At 40.1% G+C, this 23,004-nt stretch overlaps 1 protein-coding gene across 1 annotated transcript in view; it reads right to left on the bottom strand.

The window, feature by feature from the left end:
• The window catches only part of LOC149187331 (F-box/kelch-repeat protein At1g80440-like), a 37,739-nt gene extending 15,038 nt beyond the window's left edge, over positions 1 to 22,701 (bottom strand). The window contains exon 1 of the mRNA XM_089409627.1: positions 22,639 to 22,701. Within this exon, the coding sequence (XP_089265753.1) occupies positions 22,639 to 22,701 (63 nt within the window). The remainder of the gene's footprint in view (positions 1 to 22,638) is intronic.
• Positions 22,702 to 23,004: the final 303 nt, after the last annotated feature.

The following is a 23,004-nucleotide window of genomic DNA, read 5'->3' as shown; positions in this document are numbered from 1 at the left end:
ATTAGTCGCATAAGGTCCCATCTCAGTTGAAGTATGATATGAATTTGATTTTCCCCTGCAACCCCGAATTTTAAATTTTGAATTGTCTTCTCAGTATACTGTTAACTGCTCTGATTAACTAGGCTCTGATACCATGTAGAAATTCTACAAATTCTCTACAAATCTAGCTCTAAGATCATGTAGAAAATATGACTGTAGATTAACCTGATAATGCAATGTCAATCAAAGAAAAATACTTCTACTATCAATATGCGGAAGCTTAAAGATCGAGCTTAATCGAGTTGAACAATATAACTAGAAGAAGAAGAATCAATCATCCAAGACACATAAAAATACTTTGGGGAAAGCCTCAGCTAAAAACCCCACTATCTGTATTATCATACAAGGTGGAAATACATAGAGATTATACAAAGCCTTAGCTCTTATAGCTAGCCAGGTCTCAGCACAATCCTCACAGATGCTCACAGGAAATCCTGGCTTCTCATAAGCCTTCTCCTCTACCCTCCAAGCTCCTATTTCCTTTCGCAGTTCCTCTGGGATGATTTCCTCTTACCAAGAGGAAAACTCATCTCACACACTGATCCTACACCCTGTCAGAACTGCACAATCCTCCAGGAATTAATTCCTTCTGCATGCATGAGTTTTCTTTATGGGAAAACACATGCAACTAATAGTACATTGTCCTTAACATTTAACTTAACTGGGTCTTTCTCGGAACAAACATGCATGAGTTTCTGATGAGGGAATATTCAGTTAACTGGAGTACACTAGTTGAGTGCATGCATGCATCAACTAACTATTAACTCTCTATTAGTTCCTCAAACAATTTGGAACTAATTTAACTGGACTTAACTCAGTAAAATGAGTTAACTAATTACAACTTAGATATAACTCAATCTTATCTCCTTAATTTAAGGCTTATCTCCTTAATTTAAGGGATAACTCTTACATGACTTTAGAAAGACTTCTAACTTGAATTTCTCCAACTAATTAATTCAAAACAACTTAATTAATTATTTCCAAGTAGCTATTAAGACTAAATTCGATTTTAATTCACAATTTTAATTCAAGGACAAATTAAAATTGGAATATTCTTGTTGCCACATTTCAACAATACAGAAGTACCCCAGCTATGATAAAGGGATGTATTACATCGTGCAGGCTTGTGACAATGAAAGCATTACATTCTGTGAAAGGAGATGGTCGTCCACACTGATCACCAACCTATTTAGTTTATACAGACACAAGGGAAGTTGCAGAATGATCGCCATCAGAATTGGTCTATATATCTGCAACAATTCCACTTGAACATTAAATACAAAAAGGGAAACATAATAATGTTGTAGATGGCCTCAGCCGATCTCGAGTTGCTCGACTGACTCATGTTCTCAACTCTTGTGGCCACGAGACTTCTGGATGGCTGCCACTATACAAAAACAATCCGGATTTCACCTCCACATACCAGATGCTAGTAGATGGAAAGAAAGTGCCTGATTTCCATCTTGAGGGCTCATTATTATGCCACTTGGTCTAGCTTTTTGTTCCTTCAACCAAGTGTGGCAAGCTGATTTGGGAGGCACACTGCAGTCAAGTCACAGGACACTTTGGTGTAGAGAAAAATGTGGTTCTACTACATAAGTACTTTTATTGGCCCAAACTCCAATTAGAGATTGGGAAATATATCATATCATGCACTGCCTATGTCATCACCAACCCAACCATCAAGAAGCTAAGTATGTACACTCCTATGCCTACTCCGAGCCAACCGTTGGAATCCATCTCCATAGAATATATGTCTAGCCTCCCTTCTACTAAGCATGGTAATGACTATATATTTTTGGTCATGGACACATTTTCTAGGATGGCTATATTGGCGGCATGCAAGAAGAGTATCATAATAGAGGAAACTAATAAAATCTCCTTTGAATGAGTATGGGTACATTTTGGGATCTCATAGACCATTATATTAGATTGGGATAGCAGGTTCATGAGCACATTCTGGTCAAGCCTCTCAACACTATTGGAAGTCAAGCTCACCAAGTCAACTGCGTTCCATCCCCAGATTGATGGCCAGACGGAGGTCATCAATAGGATGGTAGTGCACATACTCCACATGTACAACTCCAAGCATCCTCGAACCTGGGATGAGAGTCTCCCATATGTCCATCACAGTTATAATAGAGCTCTCCATTACTCGACTAGTCCCAGTCCCTTTCAAGTGGGTCTAGGATTTCAACCATTGTGTCTATTGATGTTGCATGCCTCATGCGACTACATAGACATAATCCACACATGTACTGTCTAGGGCTGATAAAGCAAAAAAAATTATTGAACGCATCGATCACATCTGTTAGCAGGTTCATGACATCTTAGAGAAGTCAAATTCCAAGTATAAGCAGCGACTTGATCAACATTAGGTGCCACACAAGTTTCAGGTAGGCGACAATGTTTGGTTGCATTTGCAGAACGAACGCCTTAATGGAGCCCAACAAAAGCTCAGAACACTCTAATATGGTCCTTACACCATTACCAAGGTGGTGGGAGACAATGCTTTTGAGCTCATCATTCCCCATTTCATTGGCTTGCACCTAGTGTTCAATGTGGACTACCTTCGACCATACTTCCCATCATTATTGGACATATCAGACATTGCAGAACAACTCACACTAATAGATTTAAACCCATATTTCATGTAATATGCCACAACTAATCAAATTATGAACACACAGGTTAAGAGCACTCGCTAGCAGAAGATCCAACTATATCGGGTTGTCAAAGCTGGCCAATTCCTACACCAAGGTGGCTCACCAGGGAACAAGTTCAGCAGAAGTTCCCCATCTCATGGAAGCACTCAAAGCAATGGGGACCATTGCTTCCTAAGGGGGGAGGATTTATCTAGGTGGGTGTTGGTGGCCACCCACCTATTCCACTTGGACCCCCACCGCTATCTTTTTTAGTTTTTCATTTTGCTTAATTGTAGCACAATTTACTATTTATGGTAGTTTTTTGGGTCCTCAACTTCCAAAGCCATTTTGAGGCCCTAAATGACATTTTTTGGGGAAAATAGGGCCAACATTGGTCAGTATTTCTAATGAGGTATTTTGCATGTCAAACAAAGATCATATGCCAACGTTACGACCCTAGGAAGTTGATGTACCAATTTACCCAAACAGGGCCCATAGTTTTGGCACTTCATCTCCTAGGGTTAGGTTTTCTTATGTTTATGGTTTTCCATTCTTTATCAATAATAAATAGGCCTTTGAGGCTCATTGTAACACGGTTCAGAGGCATGTATCCATCACATCTCTTCTAAGAGATAAACTACCATTGCCCCAACTAGTCTTATTTCCATTATGTTTGTAAGCATATTTCAGTATTTGATAGTAATGAAATGAAGTATTATTTATGTTGCACCTCTTTATTTATGGTTATATCACTAATTTGTTGCATTCTTGTTTAAGTTCACAATAATAATGTTAGATTTCATTTTTTGGATAAAATTAATTGAAGGTAAACTTTAAAATTTATTGAATAATTCTTAAGGAGCATTTGAAACATTAGTGCAAACATCTAGAGGTCTAGCCTAGAGATGTTCTTAAATGTCTATAAACATAGGAGATATATTTTTTTTCTAGTATTTCATTCTGAGGATGATATCTCATTCCCCATAAGTATGTGTATAAGATCGCTCTCTAGATACCTCCAAGTATATTAGATGGCATTCCACGCATGAGAAGTATATGGGAATGCTCTCATCGTACTGTTATGCATTAGACAACACTAACATGGACTGCACTTCCACATACCATCGAGTATATTTTGGAAGTCCACCATAGATTTTTATCCTCACTATAGGTAACTGAGTCAGCTGCCTTGTATACGGTGGTACATAAAACACAACATTCGGGGAGATTTCCTACCTGTACATAAATACTTGGTTCTCGAGGGTGATATATTATAGTTCACATTTTCTTGATAAACCTTTATGCCTAGATTACCCTCTTTGATTTATCTTTTCTATTAATTTTGAAAACCTATTAAACCAATGTGGAATAGAAAAACCATATACCTCGTCATTCACATAGAATGAAAAATAAGCCTCCTCTGCCACTTGAGGCAACTCTTTTCCATTGTTAGAAGCACAAAAAGATGTAAAATACCAAATCTAGTACTTTAGGATCTCTTACTTTTGGTCCTCCACCTCAGATAGATCCACCATAATCATCCTTTCCTATTAGTATGGAACTTGAGATGACCTCTCCATTAGCTAGTGAGTTCAACACAATCTAAATAGAAGCACCACAAATCTCATTACCTAAGGTTATCGAACTTGACTATACTGAATTAGAGATAACACAACCTAAGGTAACTTAGTTATCTGCACCTATCACTTTAAGACCTTCCTCCTCTCTTCCTTTTTCTTAGACCTTACCAAAAACTATATATCTTGGAACTGACAGTGAACCACTTCAACATGGTCTTGTTAGTGATAGTGAACCACTTCAACATGGTCTTGTGAGTGTCGAAGAGATTCCACGGGAAGACCCTCAACCCTCCTCTCATATTAGAGTAGGGGCTCATTTTTATCGGGACCATCCTTTTCCTTCTCCTCATACTCCATCTAAGGCTCCTTTGTCTAGTTCTTTTCCTTTCAACTCACCCTTGAATTTCCCTGACAATCTTCTCTGGGATAGTTAACCATTACTGAATCTACTATGGTTGAATCTCTGCCCTTATCTACTACTATGCCTAAGACAACCCAGGTTGCAACTTCATCAGTGTTTGTAACATCACTAGGGACATTTGTATGGTGGCTCTTCTGTCTCGCCTAGTTACCAATCATTGTCTGGTACCTTTTCTAGTGCAACATCTAATCCATGGACCTCTCCCATGTAATCTACATCTGTAATTCCATCTAGTACTTCTTTGATGAGTGCTACATAGTCTTCTCTTCCTCCTCCATCTACTCCTATAGTTCAACAACAAGATGGTCCTTATGTTAGTGGGTATGGACACCTACAACAACCTAATCGACGTCCTATTGGGAAGCCTCCTCTTAGGTGGTATCTGCCTCTGTATTATCCTCTTCTTTCGATAGGGGTCAACCTATTGTAGGGATATTTCCATCTCCTCTATTTAGTTATCATCCTGATATGAGCCCTCCACATTCAGGAATAGTTGCTAATGTTTGGAAACCTACTGCACATGTACAACCTAGTTTCATTGTGGCTTCCTATTTGGTTTCTCAACCTGTTCCACCTACATCTCAGATCCCTGTTCAACAATCCATATCTCAACCTGTTTAAGCTCAAGCGAATGTAATCCAACCTTTACAAGTTGCATCTTTAACTCAACCTATTTTGTCAGTATCTAGCACCTCTCAAGCCATATATACCGACCCTTTTCAAGGTAACTTACAATCACAACATCTTAGTTAGGTCATTCCTCAATTTCAATTCAGTCAGAATGTATATGGTGTGGCGCAAGAAAAACCTAACCAACCTTATGTTTCAAAGATGCAAAATCCCACAAGGAAACAATATTAACCATATCAAGGTATCCCTCAAATGCCTTATGGTCAGCAAATCCAAAGCCATTTGTTTCAACCTTTACAAGTTTACCTTGGAATTGGGAAGAAAGGTTATGTGTATACTAGTTATCTAAATCCTCCCTATCCTAGGACACATATACCTGTTTCTCAGGCTATCCCATCTTACCAAGGGTACCCTCCACTGGACGTCAATAGGAAGTTTCCATTTGTAGCAACTCTCAAATTTCCAGATCTAAACAGGCTCACTAATGATCCCATTACTCATTCTCCTTGGTGGTCGGTTATTCCCACAAAATTTCCTAGTGATATCCCTAAATTCAATGGAAATTTGTGAGAAAACACATCCACACACATGATGACTTATAATTTATGGTTTTCTTCAAACTCTCTCGATGATGATTCTTCTCATTTACGTCTTTTCCAATATACACTCACCGGTACGGTAGCAAAATGGTATATTAAATTGCCATGATCTTTGTTAGACAATTTTAGCTCCTTGACTACAACATTCCTAAGACATTTCTACTTACCCATCATGTATGAGACTAGAACTGAACTTTTAACAAATTTCAAACAGAGAAATGCCACTCACATCTATGATCACATTCATGAGTGGTGATGTCATCATCATTTGGTTAAAAAAATTGTTGCTAACCAATTTTTAGTTGAATGGTTCATTGAGCCTTTATTTCCATCTATCACATAAGACGTCACGAAAGGCAGAGTTGTGACCGAAGAGTAGGTAATTGTTCGTGCCTATTATTTGGATCTCATCTATACCCAATCTGGAATGCTCTATGATAAAATACCAAATGCTCCTCCATTTTCCAATACTATTTCTCAACCTCCTATTAAATAATCACATCTCACTAATGGCATGATTTGTTTTGCCATCCAATAGTCGACGAGTAAACCATTTGGTTCGACTCTTGTTGTGGTAGATAAAAGCACTCCTTCCACTCTTGTGGATTCTACTTCCAAGATCAATGTCGTTCAATCTTCCAAAGGCAAATATCAACAATAGGAAGTCAGAAGAAAATTAATGGTAAAAGGAAGAAAGATAACGCCCCGTAGGATAAACAAAATAATTACTCTTCTAAATAAAAGTGGAAACCCCATTACCCATGCTTGATATGTAATGAGGAGAATTTCACTCACGATTGTCCACACTAAGAAGAAGTGAATCAATTCCTCAAATCATTTTCTACAACCATTGTGTTGATAGATCTGTTTCTAAATAAGGAGACCAATATGGTTGTCATGGATCCTTCTTCATGTAACATGGTTTTGATTCTTTCCTCTACTAATGCCAAAAATTATTTTATGGTGGCTTCCTAAAATAAATACTATAGTAATGTGAATCACTTAAATGGTCAAGCTAGTGGTCAACTTGTGAGTTCAACTACTTCTCCATCAGATCCTACTACAAATGACGTACCTACTGAGTTAATGATTAAGCCTCCCAAAGGCGTTATCCATAAATATACATTCAACCCTCACATAAGAGCTACTCAAAATTATAACGTAGTTGAGGATCTGGCTCAAGCTCCTTCAGCTATGTTGACTCTTGAGGTTTTGCAAAATTGCGTCACCCAAAAGAAGGCTTTTCTTTCCACAACAAGATGTTGATCCTTCGGATTCCAACCTAGTAGTTTTTAACCATGAGAGTGATACACCTCAACATTTGGCTCAATTAGCTTTCATGATTGACGTTGTTTTTCATAGTAAGAATATCCATCGTTCCACTGTGGACGAGGGAACCTCAACCTATATTATGACCATGTATTTTTGGAAGGCCATTGGTTCTCCCCAATTAAGTTAGTCACTGACCACGCTAAAGGCTTTTGAGGGAAGAAGCTATGAACCATGTGGTATTTTGAATTTGAAACAAGTAGAATTAGGCGGCAAGGCCGTATCAATAAAATTCAAAGTTATCAATGGATTTCTAGATTATAATCTTCTACTAGGTCGTATGTGGGTCTATGTTATGGATTTTATTGTTTTGACATATTTTAGAATGATCACTTTTCCTCATAAAGGTAGAATAATCGCCATTGATCAAATTACTTTATTTTCATCTAGTTCTCAAGTTACTAGAAGCATCCCTCTCATGGGGGAAACCCCACACCCATATCAACATGTTGGGGTTGGAATGCTTAATGATTCCTCTCTCATGGGAACCTTTTCTCTTCCTCCTTCACTTCCCAAAAACTCTACTTTGGTTGCCTATATCAACATGATACCCTCTTATTCTAATCCATGTAATCCTTGGTTAGTAACAAATGAACCTAATCTTGACACTTTTGGTGACTGCATGTTGCTCAGTCCCATTGAGATCGACTATGAAGACATTTATTCGGCCTATGTGGTGCACTTTACCCTATCCTCTTTGATCAATTGGGTTGATTGTTCTTTAGAGTATGACACGGCCCCTCATTATTTCTCTTGTACATTTCCTACTGATTAGAGCATCATGTTGGGTTGTGTTATATTCTTTCCATGACTAGCCCACATAGTTAACTAAGGGTTAGAAGGGGGGCGGAGCCCCCCCCCCTTTGTTGCGCCGATTGCATAGCAGGGGAAGTCACAGGGGGTTTGAGGGGTGTAGGTAACCCCACTCTATGGGGTCCAGCCGGACCCTATGTTAGGTTAGGTAGACCTACCTATGGTTGTGTGCATGATTTTTGCACATGGTTTTGGACGCGATGGTTTTTGGTCCATGGTTTTGGATGTGATGGTTTTTGGTCCATGGTATTGGATGCTTCGGCATGTATAAATATGTATTGTAACATTGAAAGGAATATAGTGTAAAATCAAGCTGGTAGTCCCAGTTTTGGGATCCAAGGGAAAATCTCTATGTATATGTGTTTTATGTGTTATGCTCTCGCATTGTTTATTTTTTGTGTTTTAGAATTCGTATGTAGGTAATTTTTGTACGGGGTTAAAACCTACATTTGGTATCAGAGTTGTTTTGGCTTTAAGGGGACGCCTTTGTTTTTGAGGGGTTTCGCTCAGGCTTGTGGTAAACCCTGTTCAATGGGAGATCTGAGAGATCAATTCTAGTGGTGAAAGAAGATGGCAAGTAGTGGAAAGATAGAGAGTAAAAAATTTAAGAGTTTTGAGTTGTGGAAACTTAAGATGGAGGATCTGTTGGTGGATAAAGATCAGTGGATCACAGTAGATCCAGGTACTAAACCAATGGGAGTGTCTGATGAAGAATGGAAGAAGTTGGATCGAAAGGCAAAGAGCACAATACAATTATGTGTCCCAGATTTAGTATTGTTGAATGTATCAGGGGAAGCTACGGTGAAGGCCTTGTGGGACAAGTTAGGGACTTTGTACCAATCTAAGTCTCTGGTGAATAAACTGTTCCTATAGAAAAAGTTGTATAACCTGAGGATGAAAGATGGAGACTCGGTGAGAGAGAATCTGAATGCATTTAATACTGTGGTAAGTTAGTTATCGTCTATTGATATCAAAATTTCAGATGAAGATATGTGCACTAGTTTGTTGCGTTCTCTGCCAGATTCATGGGATAGTCTAGTTATTGTAGTAGGTAATAATGCAACTACCTTGCAGTTTGATGAAATACCCTCATCCTTGGTGATGGAGGAGATGAGACAAAAAAATATGGAGAACCAGAACGGTGATGCCTTGTCTGTAAGAGGATGGTCCCAGAATAAAAACAAAAATAAGTCATCGAGTGGGAGATGTAAATCTAGAGGGAGATCTAAATCTCCAGGAAAACCTGTAAAGGTGGTGTGCTGGAAATGCGGAAAGGAAGGGCACTACAAAAGGGTCTATAAATCTAAAGCTCTTGACAAAGGAAAGGGATATGATGATGCTCCTTCTACAAAGGCAAAAACCACCTCAATTTAAGGTGGGGATGTGTACTTGGCTTCTTCAAGTACACATGTAGATCATGAGGCATGGTTGATTGACTCAGGTGCATCCTTTCACTTCACTACCCATAGAGAGTGGTTCTACGAGTATGAGAAATATGATGGTGGTGATGTCTTATTAGGGGATGATAGGAAGGCTAGAATCAACAGTTCTGTGGTTCAACAATTTTGTGAGTTCAACAGTTCTATGGTTCCTGAAAGTGGAGTAGAAAATCTAGTAGTCTCTAGAGAGAAGACCATGCTGTGGCATCAAAGGCTTAGACATATTGGAGAGAAGGGCCTTTGAGTACTTCATGGTAAAGGTATGGTAGAAGGTATGAGCAATAGCTCTTTGGAATTTGATTTCTATGAAAATTATGTATATGGGAAGTAGAATCGGTTGAGTTTCCCCTCTGGTAGTAAGAGGGCGAAACATATATTAGAGCTTGTGCACAGTGATGTGTTTGGACCTGTGAAGGTTCCATCACTAGGTAAGTCTATGTACTATGTATCATTTATAGATGAATTCTCAAGGAATGCATGGATATATTTCCTTAAGAACAAATCTAAAGTCTTTGACAGGTTTAAAGAATTTTAAGGCTCTGGTGGAAAGCCAGACAGAGAAGAAGATAGAGGTGCTGAGGACAAATAATGGTGGAGATTTTTTCAATAAGGAATTTGAAGAATTCTGTAAGAAGTGTGGTATAGCACGGTAGAAGACTAACCCATATAAACCTCAGAAAAATGGAGTTGTAGAAAGAATGAAAAAGAGGTTGATGGAAAGGGAAAGAAGCATGCTTAGTGGTGTCGGGTTAGGACAGAAATTCTAGGCAGAGGCGGTGGAGACAGCATGTTACCTGAACAAATCACCTTCATCAACGTTGGAGGATAAGACTCCACAAGAGGTATGGACTGGTAAGAGACCCTCTCTTTCACATCTGAGGGTATTTGGATGTGAAGCATATGTACATGTTCCAAAGGAGAAATGAACCAAGTTGGATAATAAATCTGAAAAGTGCATCTTTATTGGGTATAAGGATGGTTTAAAGGGTTATAAGATTTGGAACCCAGTAACAAGGAAGGTTGTGTAAATCCAAGATGTGGTGTTCAGAGAGGTGAAATATTTTATTAAACATGAAGCCCAACCAAAGGAACCTAAGAAGATATAGTTTGTGCTAAAGGAGGAAGAATCAAACTTTACAGAAAGAGGAGGAATCAGAAGATGAAGAGCCACAAATTCCAGGTGTGAGAAGATCAGTTCGAGAAAGAAGGCAACCAGAAAGGTATAGTCCATCTTCTTTCTGTTCAAATTTTTCTTTATCTATTACTGATGATGATCCCATGACTATGAAGGAAGCATTAAATTAAAAGGATGGAAAACTCTGGAAAGAGGCCATGATTGATGAAATAGAATCTTTGCACAAAAATGAGGCTTGGATCTGGTGGAGTTACCGGCTGGAAGGAAACCCATTGGCAGCAAATGGGTGTTCAAGAAGAAGACAAATGCAGAAGGAATGATGGAGAAATACAAAGCTTGGTTGGTAGTAAAAGGTTATTCCCAAGTGTCGGGAATTGACTTTGGTGATATCATTTCTCCTGTTGCCAAGGTGACTTCTATTAGATTACTTTTATCTGTTGCTATTGCTTTTGATTTTGAGGTAGAATAGATGGATGTGAAAACAACATTTCTTCATGGTGATCTAGAAGAGGAGATATACATGAAGCAACCTAAAGGCTTTGTGGTGAAGGGTAAGAAAGAACTGGTATGCAAGTTAAAGAAGTCTTTGTATGGGTTAAAATAATCACCAAGGATGTGGTATTAGAAATTTCATACATTTATAAGGGAACTTGGATTCACCAGAAGCGAAGCAGATCACCGTGTGTATTTTAAATTAATTGGTGACTATGTTATTTATCTGGTCTTGTATGTGGATGATATGTTGCTGGTTGGAAATGAAAAAGAAATTATTTAGGATTTGAAGACCCATTTTTCCTCCAAATTCGACATGAAACATATTGGTGCTACAAACTATATTTTGGGCATGGAAATTAAAAGAGATTAGACAAAGAGGAAGCTCTGGTTAAACTAGAGGAAGTATGTCGAGACAATATTGCAGAGGTTTAATATGAAGGATAGTAAACCGGTGAAGGTTCCTATTCCTATAGGTGTAAAGTTCTCTGTTGAATAGTGTCCCAAGACACAAGAAGAGGAAGAGGACATGTCCCATGTTCGATATGCAAGTGTGGTCGGTAGCCTGATGTATGTCATGGTCTGTAATAGACCAGCAATTGCACATGTAGTGGGAGTATTGAGCAGGTTTATGTCAAAACTAGGGAAGGAGCACTAGACAGCAGTGAAGCGGGTTTTTAGGTATTTTTGTGGCACAAGTGATTATGGTTTGTAATACTAAGGAAGACCAGGATTAGACAGAGTGTTGGATATTTGTGGCTTTTTTGATGCAAACTGGGCTAGATATCTGGATCAGAAAGGATCTACAAATGGGTATGTGTTTAACCTATTTGGAGGTGCAGTCAATTGGATGAGTAAGAAACAATCTGTAGTGGCACTTTCAATTACAGAGGCAGAATACATGGCAGCCACTCGTGCAAGCAAGGAAGTAGTTTGGTTGTAGAGATTATGTTCAAATATGGGGTTAGTACAGGGAGCTATAAGGATAGATTGTGATAGGTAAAGTGCAACTTTCCTGGAAAAGAACCATGCATACCATTCAAAGACAAAGCACATTTATGTTCAGTATCACTTTGTGAGGGATATGATAGAAGACAAAAAGGTGTTGCTAGTAAAGGTGGACATTTTGAAGAATACTATAGATGCATTGACAAAATCTGTGAGCTCTGAGAAGTTCTCTTGGTGTAAAGAAACAATGGGTGTTACAGTGCTGGATAAATGACTAAGCTCTCTTGTGTCCCCTTGTGGAAAGAAAACAACAAGTGGGAGAATGTTGGGTTGTGTTATATTCTTTCCACGACTAGCCCACATAGTTATCCATGGAGTTAGAAGGGGGGCGGAGCCCGCCCTTCGTTGCGTCGATTGTGTAGCGAGGGGAGTCACAGTGGGTTTCAGGGGTGCAGGTAACCCCACTCTATGGGGTTCGGGGCAGCGCCCTGGAAAATTTTGGTTTTGGACCCTATGTTAGGCTGGGCGGACCTACCTATGGTTGTGTGCATGATTTTCGTACATGGTTTTGGACGCGATGGTTTTTGGTCCATGGTTTTGGACGCGATGGTTTTCGGTACATGGTATTAGATGCTTCGACATGTATAAATATGTATTGTAACATTGAAAGGAATATAATGAAAAATCAAGCTGGTAGTCCCCATTTTTGGATCTAGGGAAAAATATTTATGTATGTGTGTTTTATGGGTTATGCTCTCGCATTGTTTATTTTTTGCGGTTTAGAATTTGTATGTAGGTAATTTCTGTACGGGGTTAAAACCTACACATCATGGAGATCATGATGCCAAATGATATTGTTGTGGGGAAAAATGCCTATGCAGGACGATCCTATCCACCTAAGGTGTGACAGTGCCTTAGCAACAAACAGAGACAGCTATTCTGGTTTCTTCCTTTATGAAATGCGAAAGAAGAGAGATCAATAGACTTACCGGTGTCTTCTGTTTGTCCCTCGATCCAGATCCTCTTCTCTTTGGGTGTTCACAGCTACTTGCCTCCTCGCTCGCCCAGCTTCAACAGATTCCTGCGAGATCACAAGAGAACAGCTACTTGCGACAAGAGAACAGCTACTTGCGACAAGAGAAGAACACAACACAAAGACAGATATTCATATTCATAAATGATTCAGGATTAGAAATAAATCAAATACACTAATGCAATCATACATCAAAGATACATCAGTATATAGGAGAAAACCAAGATAGCTTTATTGATAAATAACAAGGTTCAGGAAGAGATACAACCCAGAGGGCTCCAATCTAGCATCTCCTTCCCAGCAGAATGGAATTCCTATCTTCACCTCCCTTCAAAGCATTAAGCACCCAATGATTCCAGTCTCAAACCAACAGCAATTCTTTGCAATAACAAAATTCCAGCCTCCTAGATCTCATGGAGGAGAGATCCATATATAGATGTTTTGGAGAGAGGATGAGTCAGCTTGAGATCTGACTAGTGTCCTCTCCCTCTGTTAGTTCTTGATTCCACTTGGAGGTTCTTGCTTCCACTTGGAGATTTGGAACCTCTTACTCATCACCAGTCAAATTCCCTGAGGCAAGTGTTATTTTGGAAGCTTCCTGGGTTTTGACACCTTGAGGAATGAGCCTGCCACATGTCCACTCTCGCTCAGCGCAGGTAGCCAGTGTTGGCTTTGACATTCAGCACAGGTAGGCAGTGTTGCAGTTGACATTCAGCGCAGATGGTCAGTGGAGCCATTGGCATGATTCTGATTTGACTTGTTTTTGAGCAGTTTCTGGTGGAGAACTTCTATGAATTGTTGTGGTTTGTTAGCCTTGTTCCTCTAGGGGTAGGAAAAACATGTTTAGGGACTTTGGATCCCTTAGATTATGGACATTTCATGCTCAATGTTGTAAGGCACAAACATGTCTATAACAATTGCCCCCTAAAGTATGAGGCCGTTTATCGGGTGAAATGCTTTATCCAGGAGGGTCCGAAGTTCATCCATTTGCTGGGAGGAGACCTGTAATAAGATACAATACAATGCATTATTTTTCATACTGCTTTCATGATCTAGCTTAGGCGGGCATTCCCATGCTTAGCTTTATAAATTCATTTTCTGTACATAGAATAGACAATCGTCTGATGGTAGACTGATAATTTTGGCGAAATTATCATCCTTTGAGTAGGATGATCATCTGTTGCAATGATGTACATGTCAAATGTCTTTATCTTTCCTGAATATATATCGCAGCCCGGATGGATGAAACTAGATCCGGGGTCTTCAAACTCGTTCGATCTTCACTCTAAGTACAAGTCGATCCATGTGAGAATTGTTCTGAAGTCGAACATGGAAAGACATCGCTTGATTACCGGTCAATGAGGTAAACCATTAACAAGCGTGAGAGGAATCACCGATAATGATAATGACCCTCAAGGTACTGCAGTACAATTCACGTGGTGTGAATAAAGGACTTGGCGTCGAACACCACGCAAAATCTTCTGGTCGAAGGTCATTGATGTATACGTGTCGCCGGAAGTGAGAAACTTGCCATTGAGGCATGCAAGCTTCAAAGTACTGAAGGGGTTGTTCCTAGATCAACTTCTTGGATAATGAGCTGATGTCGACAAGAAGCGATCCGTGAAAGGAGGGCCTTAATGAATCCCACATCAGTGACACGAAACAGAGCTAATGATTTTGATGGAGGTGAAAACAATCTGTGACATATGATTCAGGGTGGCGGTCATGAATGGATGAAGGATAATGTATGGCAGTGGATGGGACCCGGTTGACTCTTTCTGAATGACTTCTCTTGAACATATGGCGACACTGATGCGATGGATCCGTAGCATTACCCCAAATATGGATGGTATGGCGAGACCATGGTGATGTGACCGGTGAATGAAACAACCCAACCCGATTGTGGTACGGAGGAAAAGTGTCATGTTCAAGAGCTACTTGCTACCATCAAAGTTTTCTTGAGTTTATCCCAAATTTTCCCCAGTCATTACTGACCAGTACCTCTTTATTTTTGTCAAGCTTGAGGAGGATAACATATGCTTGTTCTATAACCTGCCCTTCGGGCAAGCCCATCACTATGTTTTAACGAGCCTAGCGATAGTGAAACTCGTTCTCGTCTAAAGACAAGTTTGTCGCTATTTGTGATTTTAATGAGTCTAACGACAAAGATAACTCGGTCCTTTTCATTTTTAGAGAGTCTGAAAAGGTACATAAAGTTAACTCCAAAATTCCTTTTTCGTCATCTAATCCCTTAAGTCCGAAAAAGTATAAAACAATACAAAAGGGATGAGTTTTTGATAGTTTTAACGAGCCGAACAAATAAGCGCTCAATCTTTTTGTGCAATAATCCCTCAGGTCCAAAAATATTAAAATCTAGAGGAGGGATAGCACTTCTGGTCGCTTTAACGAGCTGGAAGGCCAAAACTCGGCAATCTTTTCATTTTTTACGAGTCAGATGAAAAGAGCTTAAAGAAGACTCGTATTTTGAGGAACGAGTGATAAACAGGGTTAGCAGCTGATTCCAGGTACATGTTGGAATTTTCCAATCATGGCAGTGTCACAAGGATGGCTAGGTGAAATCACTCTTCGCAGCTGTTCCTCAAAATGGGTAAACAATCATATGGAGGTGAACGATCGGCTAAATGAAAAGTGGAGGTGATGGTGCAAACACGACCAAGGCTTTAATGGCTGATAAAGTTACATACACAATGGTTATTTACCGGAATAGGTTCATTTTTTAACGAGCTTGAACGCAGAAAAACACTGCTCAAACTTATGTTTATTTTTTAACGAGCATGAACTATGTGCTAAAACTGCTCGGATCTTGCGTTTATTTTTTAACGAGCATGAACTGTGTGCTAAAACTGCTCGTTTATACCAGTCATATGATAAGAGTGTCTCATCAAGATTCTATTTTTTATGGAGCTTCATCTCACTAAGCTTTGCTCCGCATCCTTTCTTTATGCAAGTTCGGAAACGACTAATCCTACGAGTTTAAAGGGTTAGACCTACAGGTTTAAAGGGAGGACCTAAAAATTTAAAAAATAAATAGTCGCCCCTTGCTTGCACTCCAAAAGTTTTGCATGCCCCCAGACATAGAGTACGATTTCAAGGTTACCTCTACTTCACTTCCGCCAAAACATTTGTTTTAACGAGAGAGGCTTACCTCTTTCAGGTTACCCAAAGATTGTCTTGTTAATCTTTCAAACAAAACACTTCCTCGGCAATGTCTACCGAAATAGACAAAGGTGAGTGACGTAGCCCACCAACTCACATAACTTTGACAAAAGAATCTTATTCTAGAACAACCCTCTTCCTAGACGGACGGGGTACGGACTAGTCATATTCTCCCGTGGAAACCTACCCTATACCCAAAGTTTCCCTGCCGAAGCAGGCCAGGATGCATGCCCCCTGGGTTCCAGTCATATCCTCCCGGATTACTCGCGCTCATCAGGAGGACGGATCGTGGGTTGAGACACTTCTTGCGTGAATAGACTATTTAGGGATGGTTCATGACTATTTGTGATGCGTGATCCGGGAAACGAAAGTTGGTCCACGAGCTTGACCATTCTTCCTTCATGCGGAAAACACATTACTCTAAAGAGTGATGAGACGATGGCTCCCATGCAATATATATAGTCTCGTCGAAGGAGTAGGTTATAATCCAAGGGTCCTTGAACGACCATCACGTTCATTTGAACGGTCTTCCCTTTCAATGTTATGGGCACATTGGGGAAGATCCCTAAAGGTCGACTGGTTCCTTTATCAAAGCCTGATAGATTTCTCATTTCAGGCAAAAGCGCAGGCGAACCAAGCGCTTTCCAAGCAATAGAGGAAAGGATACTCACAGATGCCCCTTCATCAATGATAGTGCCAGCCATTACCATTCTGTATATTTGGACAATAATTCTGAATGGTATACTGGCTGGCAACCGGGTTCTGCCTAGTTGGTTCCAGTCGAACGAGACAACTAGGTTGCTTGGTTGTGGGACCGAATAGACAGCCGGATATCGCTCTGATGAACTTCCTTCCTGCGATAAAGGAATGGTGGCATTGCCCCCTTGTTCATCAGAGTCAGTGCTGATGAAGAGAATTTGGACGGTGTCGTCTTTATTCTCCTCTGTGATGGTATCATTCGAAGATAGAGCCTCTGAAGGCAAAACCGGGTCAACTGCCGTTTCAACCTTTAGACTTTCGTCAGGTATGGATTCAGACGGTTCATCTTCAATGACAGGTGCTTCGGCTGACCACCTGGGCGGGTCAGCCGGGTTCTCAACTAGAGAAGGACTTGGCAGGAGTCTTTGATATCCAGGAGGAAGTTGCGCTCGTAAAATCGGGTGATCTTCCAGAACTCTTTTTGCCTCGTCTAAGAAGGGACAATGGTGGATGGCATGATCGCCTTCACACAGTCTGTAGGGAAATTTAGTTTTCCCTGTCTGTCCTGGGGCTTCACTCCCACTAGTTGACGGTGAGCAGTCAACATGGCTATCAGAGGTCGACGCTACCGAATTGTGCAAACGGGGAGACCAGTCCCTTAGTATCCGAGGGATACAGGGACAATCTCTGTGGAAGTGGTCTCCCTTGCATATGACACATGGTGATTTAGGCCTAGTGAGTGCTGTGTGTGGATTTTTGTCAGACGACACTTGTTTGCCCCCAGTCGCCTTTGGCTCCTTCTTCTTCTTCTCTTTCTTCTTCTTCTCCTTCTTCTCCTTAGGAACTCAGTTTTTTGTTCTACCAGTTCCATGAAGCGAAGAGGAAGGAGGAGAGGAAGAATTATATGAAGTCGAAGGTTGGTGGGAAACTCTTGTCTCGTCTAACTGTTGACTCGACTGTTCAGGAACCGTGGTGTTCTGAACGACATTGGTTGAAAAGAGCCAAACTGGTAGGCCAATTGTCAGTCCTGGAAGCGACAATGTGGCCATGTGGGGCGCACCAACATCTCCCCAAGAGGAGAAGGGACTAGGATTTCCACCAAGGGGAATTCCTTGGTTGGTGTGCTCCATCTTTTCAACCTAAAGATCAACGCGGGAATAAAGGGTGATTGTTCCGTTTAAAATAAATTGTTAACGACGCTTTAGACACAACTTTCTTTTTCACTTTTAAAGAGTCGAGAAAAAGATACAGATGACTCTAGTCTCCTTCGATGTTTTAACGAGCCCGAAGTGACAAATGCTCGGATGGACGTTTTCTGTTATAGAGTCTGAAAAAGGCCAAAAGAAACTGCTCTGGAGTTCTAGGCAGAGGGTGTGCCAAACTTTTCGCAAAACCACAGAATACTTTTTAAGGTACGGGCGGTTGATCTTCCTGAATGCTATGTTCAGTGCATTGCGATCAGTAGGGCAGCCGACACGGCTTCCTAAGGATAAAGGTTAAATTCCTATAGGGGTCTCCCAATATATACGCGACGGTACGTGGGAGCACAATTCGTACTGGCGCTATCGTCCCTCGGGAGGAATCACCCACCTTCCACGAGATCGACAGTCACCAGGCTTAACGACACCGGAACACGTCTCTAGCCTAGACCTCTATGTTGTGCGTTATGTTGCAAAGCATTGTTAGGTTCATTCAGTTTATTTTAAGTTGATCTTTTTAGAAGTTTGCCTTTCTGGATCACCACGAGATGTATGGTACAATTCCTAAATGCAGTCTAAGATGATAAGCAAGCTTTATTATCTTTTCAACTTTGAAAATCCTAGCTACTAAGGGAAAAGAAAGACACCATCTTTTCTCAAAGAGCAATCAGCACACTCTAATGCACTCTTCCTAAATCAAGCATGCAAACTTATCAAAATGAAAATGCACAATGTAGGTGTTTGTTTTCCGCTTTCTTAGTATTGATGCCTACAAAGAAAGCTTTTTGTACAACTTTGAATTTGCTTTTAAATGAAAAGTACGAACAAGTTTACTCTTTTGAAATCAACAAGGGTAGAAGAGATTACAACACTTTGCGACTTTCGAAATGAACACTTTTTTTGAAACTTAAAAGAGACAAATTCAAACCAATAAGCAAAAGCAAATGTATAATCAACTGTAAACAGCCAATGAACTCTCTCCTAAGATCACAATCAACAGATCTGAATCAAGGGCTACAGGATGATTATTTCACTCATGCAAAGGAAAACTGTAAATGATGCCAAAAACACATAAAAACACTCACAGTCTTTTTGTACAAAAGGAGGCGGAATTCAAGCAAAGAAAAGGAGTTATCAGACTGGTACCTATGCTGGTTACAGGCTGCAAAAACAGAGATCAAAACAGGGCAACAGAGAGCAGAGAACCCCAGCTACACAAGGCAAAACTGGTTCAGCGCAACCTCAACACTGTGGTTTTGACATTCAGCACAGGTAGTCTTCACGGGACCTGCGTTGAAATGCAGACTGCCTTCATAGCAGTTGCGCTGAAGGAGAAACTCTCGTTTCTCACTGGGTTCTGGGTCACAGATTGCTCAATAATCAACAGTTTCAGGCCAAATCAGAAACACAAGCAAGGTACAATCAAAGGGATGCTTTGAGAGGGTACTAAGATCTATCACAAAGGATCATCAAATCATTTGTGAGTCCATTGTTCAGATCATAGAGAAAATCCAGTGAAGGATCAAGGCATCAACTATCTACTTTGCAACTGAGAATAGCAGAAGCAGTTCGATTGTTGCTGCTGAGTCTATGAAACAAACAATGATAGAGACACAAATAAAATGACTAAAACAAATCTCCCCTGCGGAGTCGCCAATTTTTTGTGGGGAAAAATGCCTATGCAGGACGATCCTATCCACCTAAGGTGTGACATTGCCTTAGAAACAAACAGAGACAGCTATTCTGGTTTCTTCCTTTATGAAATGCAAAAGAAGAGAGATCAATAGACTTAACGGTGTCTTCCATTTGTCCCTCGATCCAGATCCTCTTCTCTTTGGGTGTTCACAGCTACTTGCCTCCTCGCTCGCCCATCTTCAACAGATTCTTGCGAGATCACAAGAGAACAGCTACTTGCGACAAGAGAACAACTACTTGTGACAAGAGAAGAAGACAACACAAAGACAGATATTCATATTCATAAATGATTCAGGATTAGAAATAAATCAAATACACTAATGCAATCATACATCAAAGATACATCAGTATATAGGAGAAAACCAAGATAGCTTTATTGATAAATAACAAGGTTTAGGAAGAGATACAACCCAGAGGGCTCCAATCCAGCATCTCCTTCCCAGCAGAATGGAATTCCTATCTTCACCTCCCTTCAAAGCATTAAGCACCCAATGATTCTAGTCTCAAGCCAACAACAATTCTTTGCAATAACAAAATTCTAGCCCCCTAGATCTCATGGAGGAGAGATCCATATATAGATGTTTTGGAGAGAGGATGAGTCAGCTTGAGATCTGACTAGTGTCCTCTCCCTCTGTTAGTTCTTGATTCCACTTGGAGGTTCTTGCTTCCACTTGGAGATTTGGAACCTCTTAATCATCACCAGTCGAATTCCCTAAGGCAAGTGTCATTTTGGAAGCTTCCTGGGTTTTGACACCTTGAGGAATGAGCCTGCCACATGTCCACTCTCGCTCAGTGCAGGTAGCCAGTGTTGGCTTTGACATTCAGCGCAGGTAGCCAGTGTTGCAGTTGACATTCAACGCAGATGTTCAGTGGAGCCATTGACATGATTCTGATTTGACTTGTTTTTGAGCAGTTTCTGGTGGAGAACTTCTGTGAATTGCTGTGGTTTGTTAGCCTTGTTCCTCTAGGGGTAGGAACAACATGTTTAGGGACTTTGGATCCCTTAGATTATGGACATTTCATGCTCAATGCTGTAAGGCACAAAAATGTCTATAACAGATATATCATGGGATGATTATGATCATCGTTCTGGCTTGCCATATTCCTACGAGGATAATTTTAGTAAACTTTATCGACCCAATATTCTTTAGTTCTCTACGAATTCTAGAGAAGAAATTTTTGAACATTGAAGAGACTGTCCATCTAAATATTTTGATCAAACCTGGCATTATTGAGAATCTATATATCAATGTGTATTTCTCTCTTGATTGGGTACAGAATTATAAATCCCTATTCTAGGATTTTAGAGATTTCTTCACCTGGTCTTATGAATAAGTGCCACATATCAATTTGAACAAAATTATGCATAAAATTAAGATGTATCAAGATGCTAAAGTAGTTTGGTGGCACCTTCATCTTGTTCATCCAGGAAGGTTGTTGTTATTAAAGTCGAAGCAGATCGAAGTTTTGGTTGACCTAGACATGTGTAGGAAATCTTTGATCTGCTTGCTCCTTCTTCCCTTCTTCAACGTCAATGACTCCAAGGGAAGGCTAGCTTTCTTCAAACATTCATTCCCAACTATGTCGAACTAACCAAAGGATTTACTCAATTGTTAAAGAAAGGGGTTGCCTTCCATTGGGACGACACTTCTCAAATGGAATTTGATGCCTTCAAATATGTTCTAATTCAGTCATCCTTGTTATATCCCCTAGATAATCAACGTGATTATTTCATGTACCTTGCCATTGCAATAACTACCACCACTATCATATTGGTCTAGGAGGACGATGTTGGAACTTAACATCCTATTTATTACTTGAGCTGGAATATCAATGATACTAAAGTCAAGTATACTCATGTCAAAAATTTGGCTTTAACAGTTGTCCAAGATGTCCAGGGATTTCACCATTATATAATACTTCACAAAACTACGATTTTTTTAGATTGCAACTGCATGATGTACATATTATCGTGACAACTATTAGGGGACAAGTACTCCAAGTGGATTTCCATCCTATAGGAGTTCAATTTGGAATTCATCGAATCCAATTTGAAGAAATCCTTAGTTTTTCTTGAGCTAATTTGTGACCTTCCTGCTGCTGAAAATGAGACAATGACTAGTGATTCTATTCTTGTTGAATCATTGCTCGTAATATTAACATCTAAATCATGGTATGGATACATTATCATATATATCCAAACCCATACTTTCTGGTCTGATACCTATCGCTTAGACCAACGATGTATCTGATATTAAGTGAAAAAATACATCATAATGACACCCTTTATTGCCATGGTATCGATATGGTATTTTGGAAGTGCCTCACTCATGAGGAGGCCGAGAAAGTCTTATATGAATGCTACTCAGTGGCATGTCATTGTCATATGCCTAGTTGCACCAATGCACATAAGATCCTATGTGCTAGTTACTTTTGGCCTACCATGTTTCGTGACTGCATCCTTATCATCCAAAAGTGTCATGCATGCCAGATATACAATCATAAGGCCCATGCTCCACTCGCTCCTTTGCATCTGATTATCGTCATTAGACAATTTGTGAAATGGGGCATTTCATTCATGACATTTAACCCTCACTTGGCGAGGGGGGTTGGGGGGGCATGGTTATATCATTGTAGTGATTCACTATTATACTAATTGGGCTGAGGTAATGCCTACACATAATAATATCATCGAAACAACTGCTCTATTTTTCTTCAACCATGTAATTACACAGTTTGGTGTTCCATAACTCGTAGTTACATACCATGGAAAACATTTTCGCAATCACATGATCTCTGAACTGACTGCCAAGCTGGTAATATACCATCGTAGTTCCACTCCCTACTACCCTTAGGCAAATGGGCAAGTTGAGGCAATCAATAAAGTTCTCAAAATGATGCTTCAACACATTATAGGGGTCCACAAATAAGATAAGGGTCTACAAATCAAACTAGAATCTTATCCTTTATGCAGCCTTGTGGGCTTATCGAACCTCCATTAGGACTGCTACCGGGTTCACGCCATTCTAATTGGTTTATGGTTTGGAAGCAATGCTAGCAATTGAATGTGAAATTTTGTTGTTGAAACTTGTTGTCAAACTCCTCCCTACCACTTAACCAGAACAGGAACA

This window comes from Pinus tabuliformis, chromosome 3_1 (genome assembly GCF_031772625.1).
Source record: "Pinus tabuliformis cultivar Carrire ecotype Pingquan chromosome 3_1, CPIR1, whole genome shotgun sequence".
In the NCBI taxonomy this organism is placed as follows: Eukaryota; Viridiplantae; Streptophyta; class Pinopsida; order Pinales; family Pinaceae; genus Pinus; species Pinus tabuliformis.
This window is presented reverse-complemented; position numbering and strand designations above follow the sequence as displayed.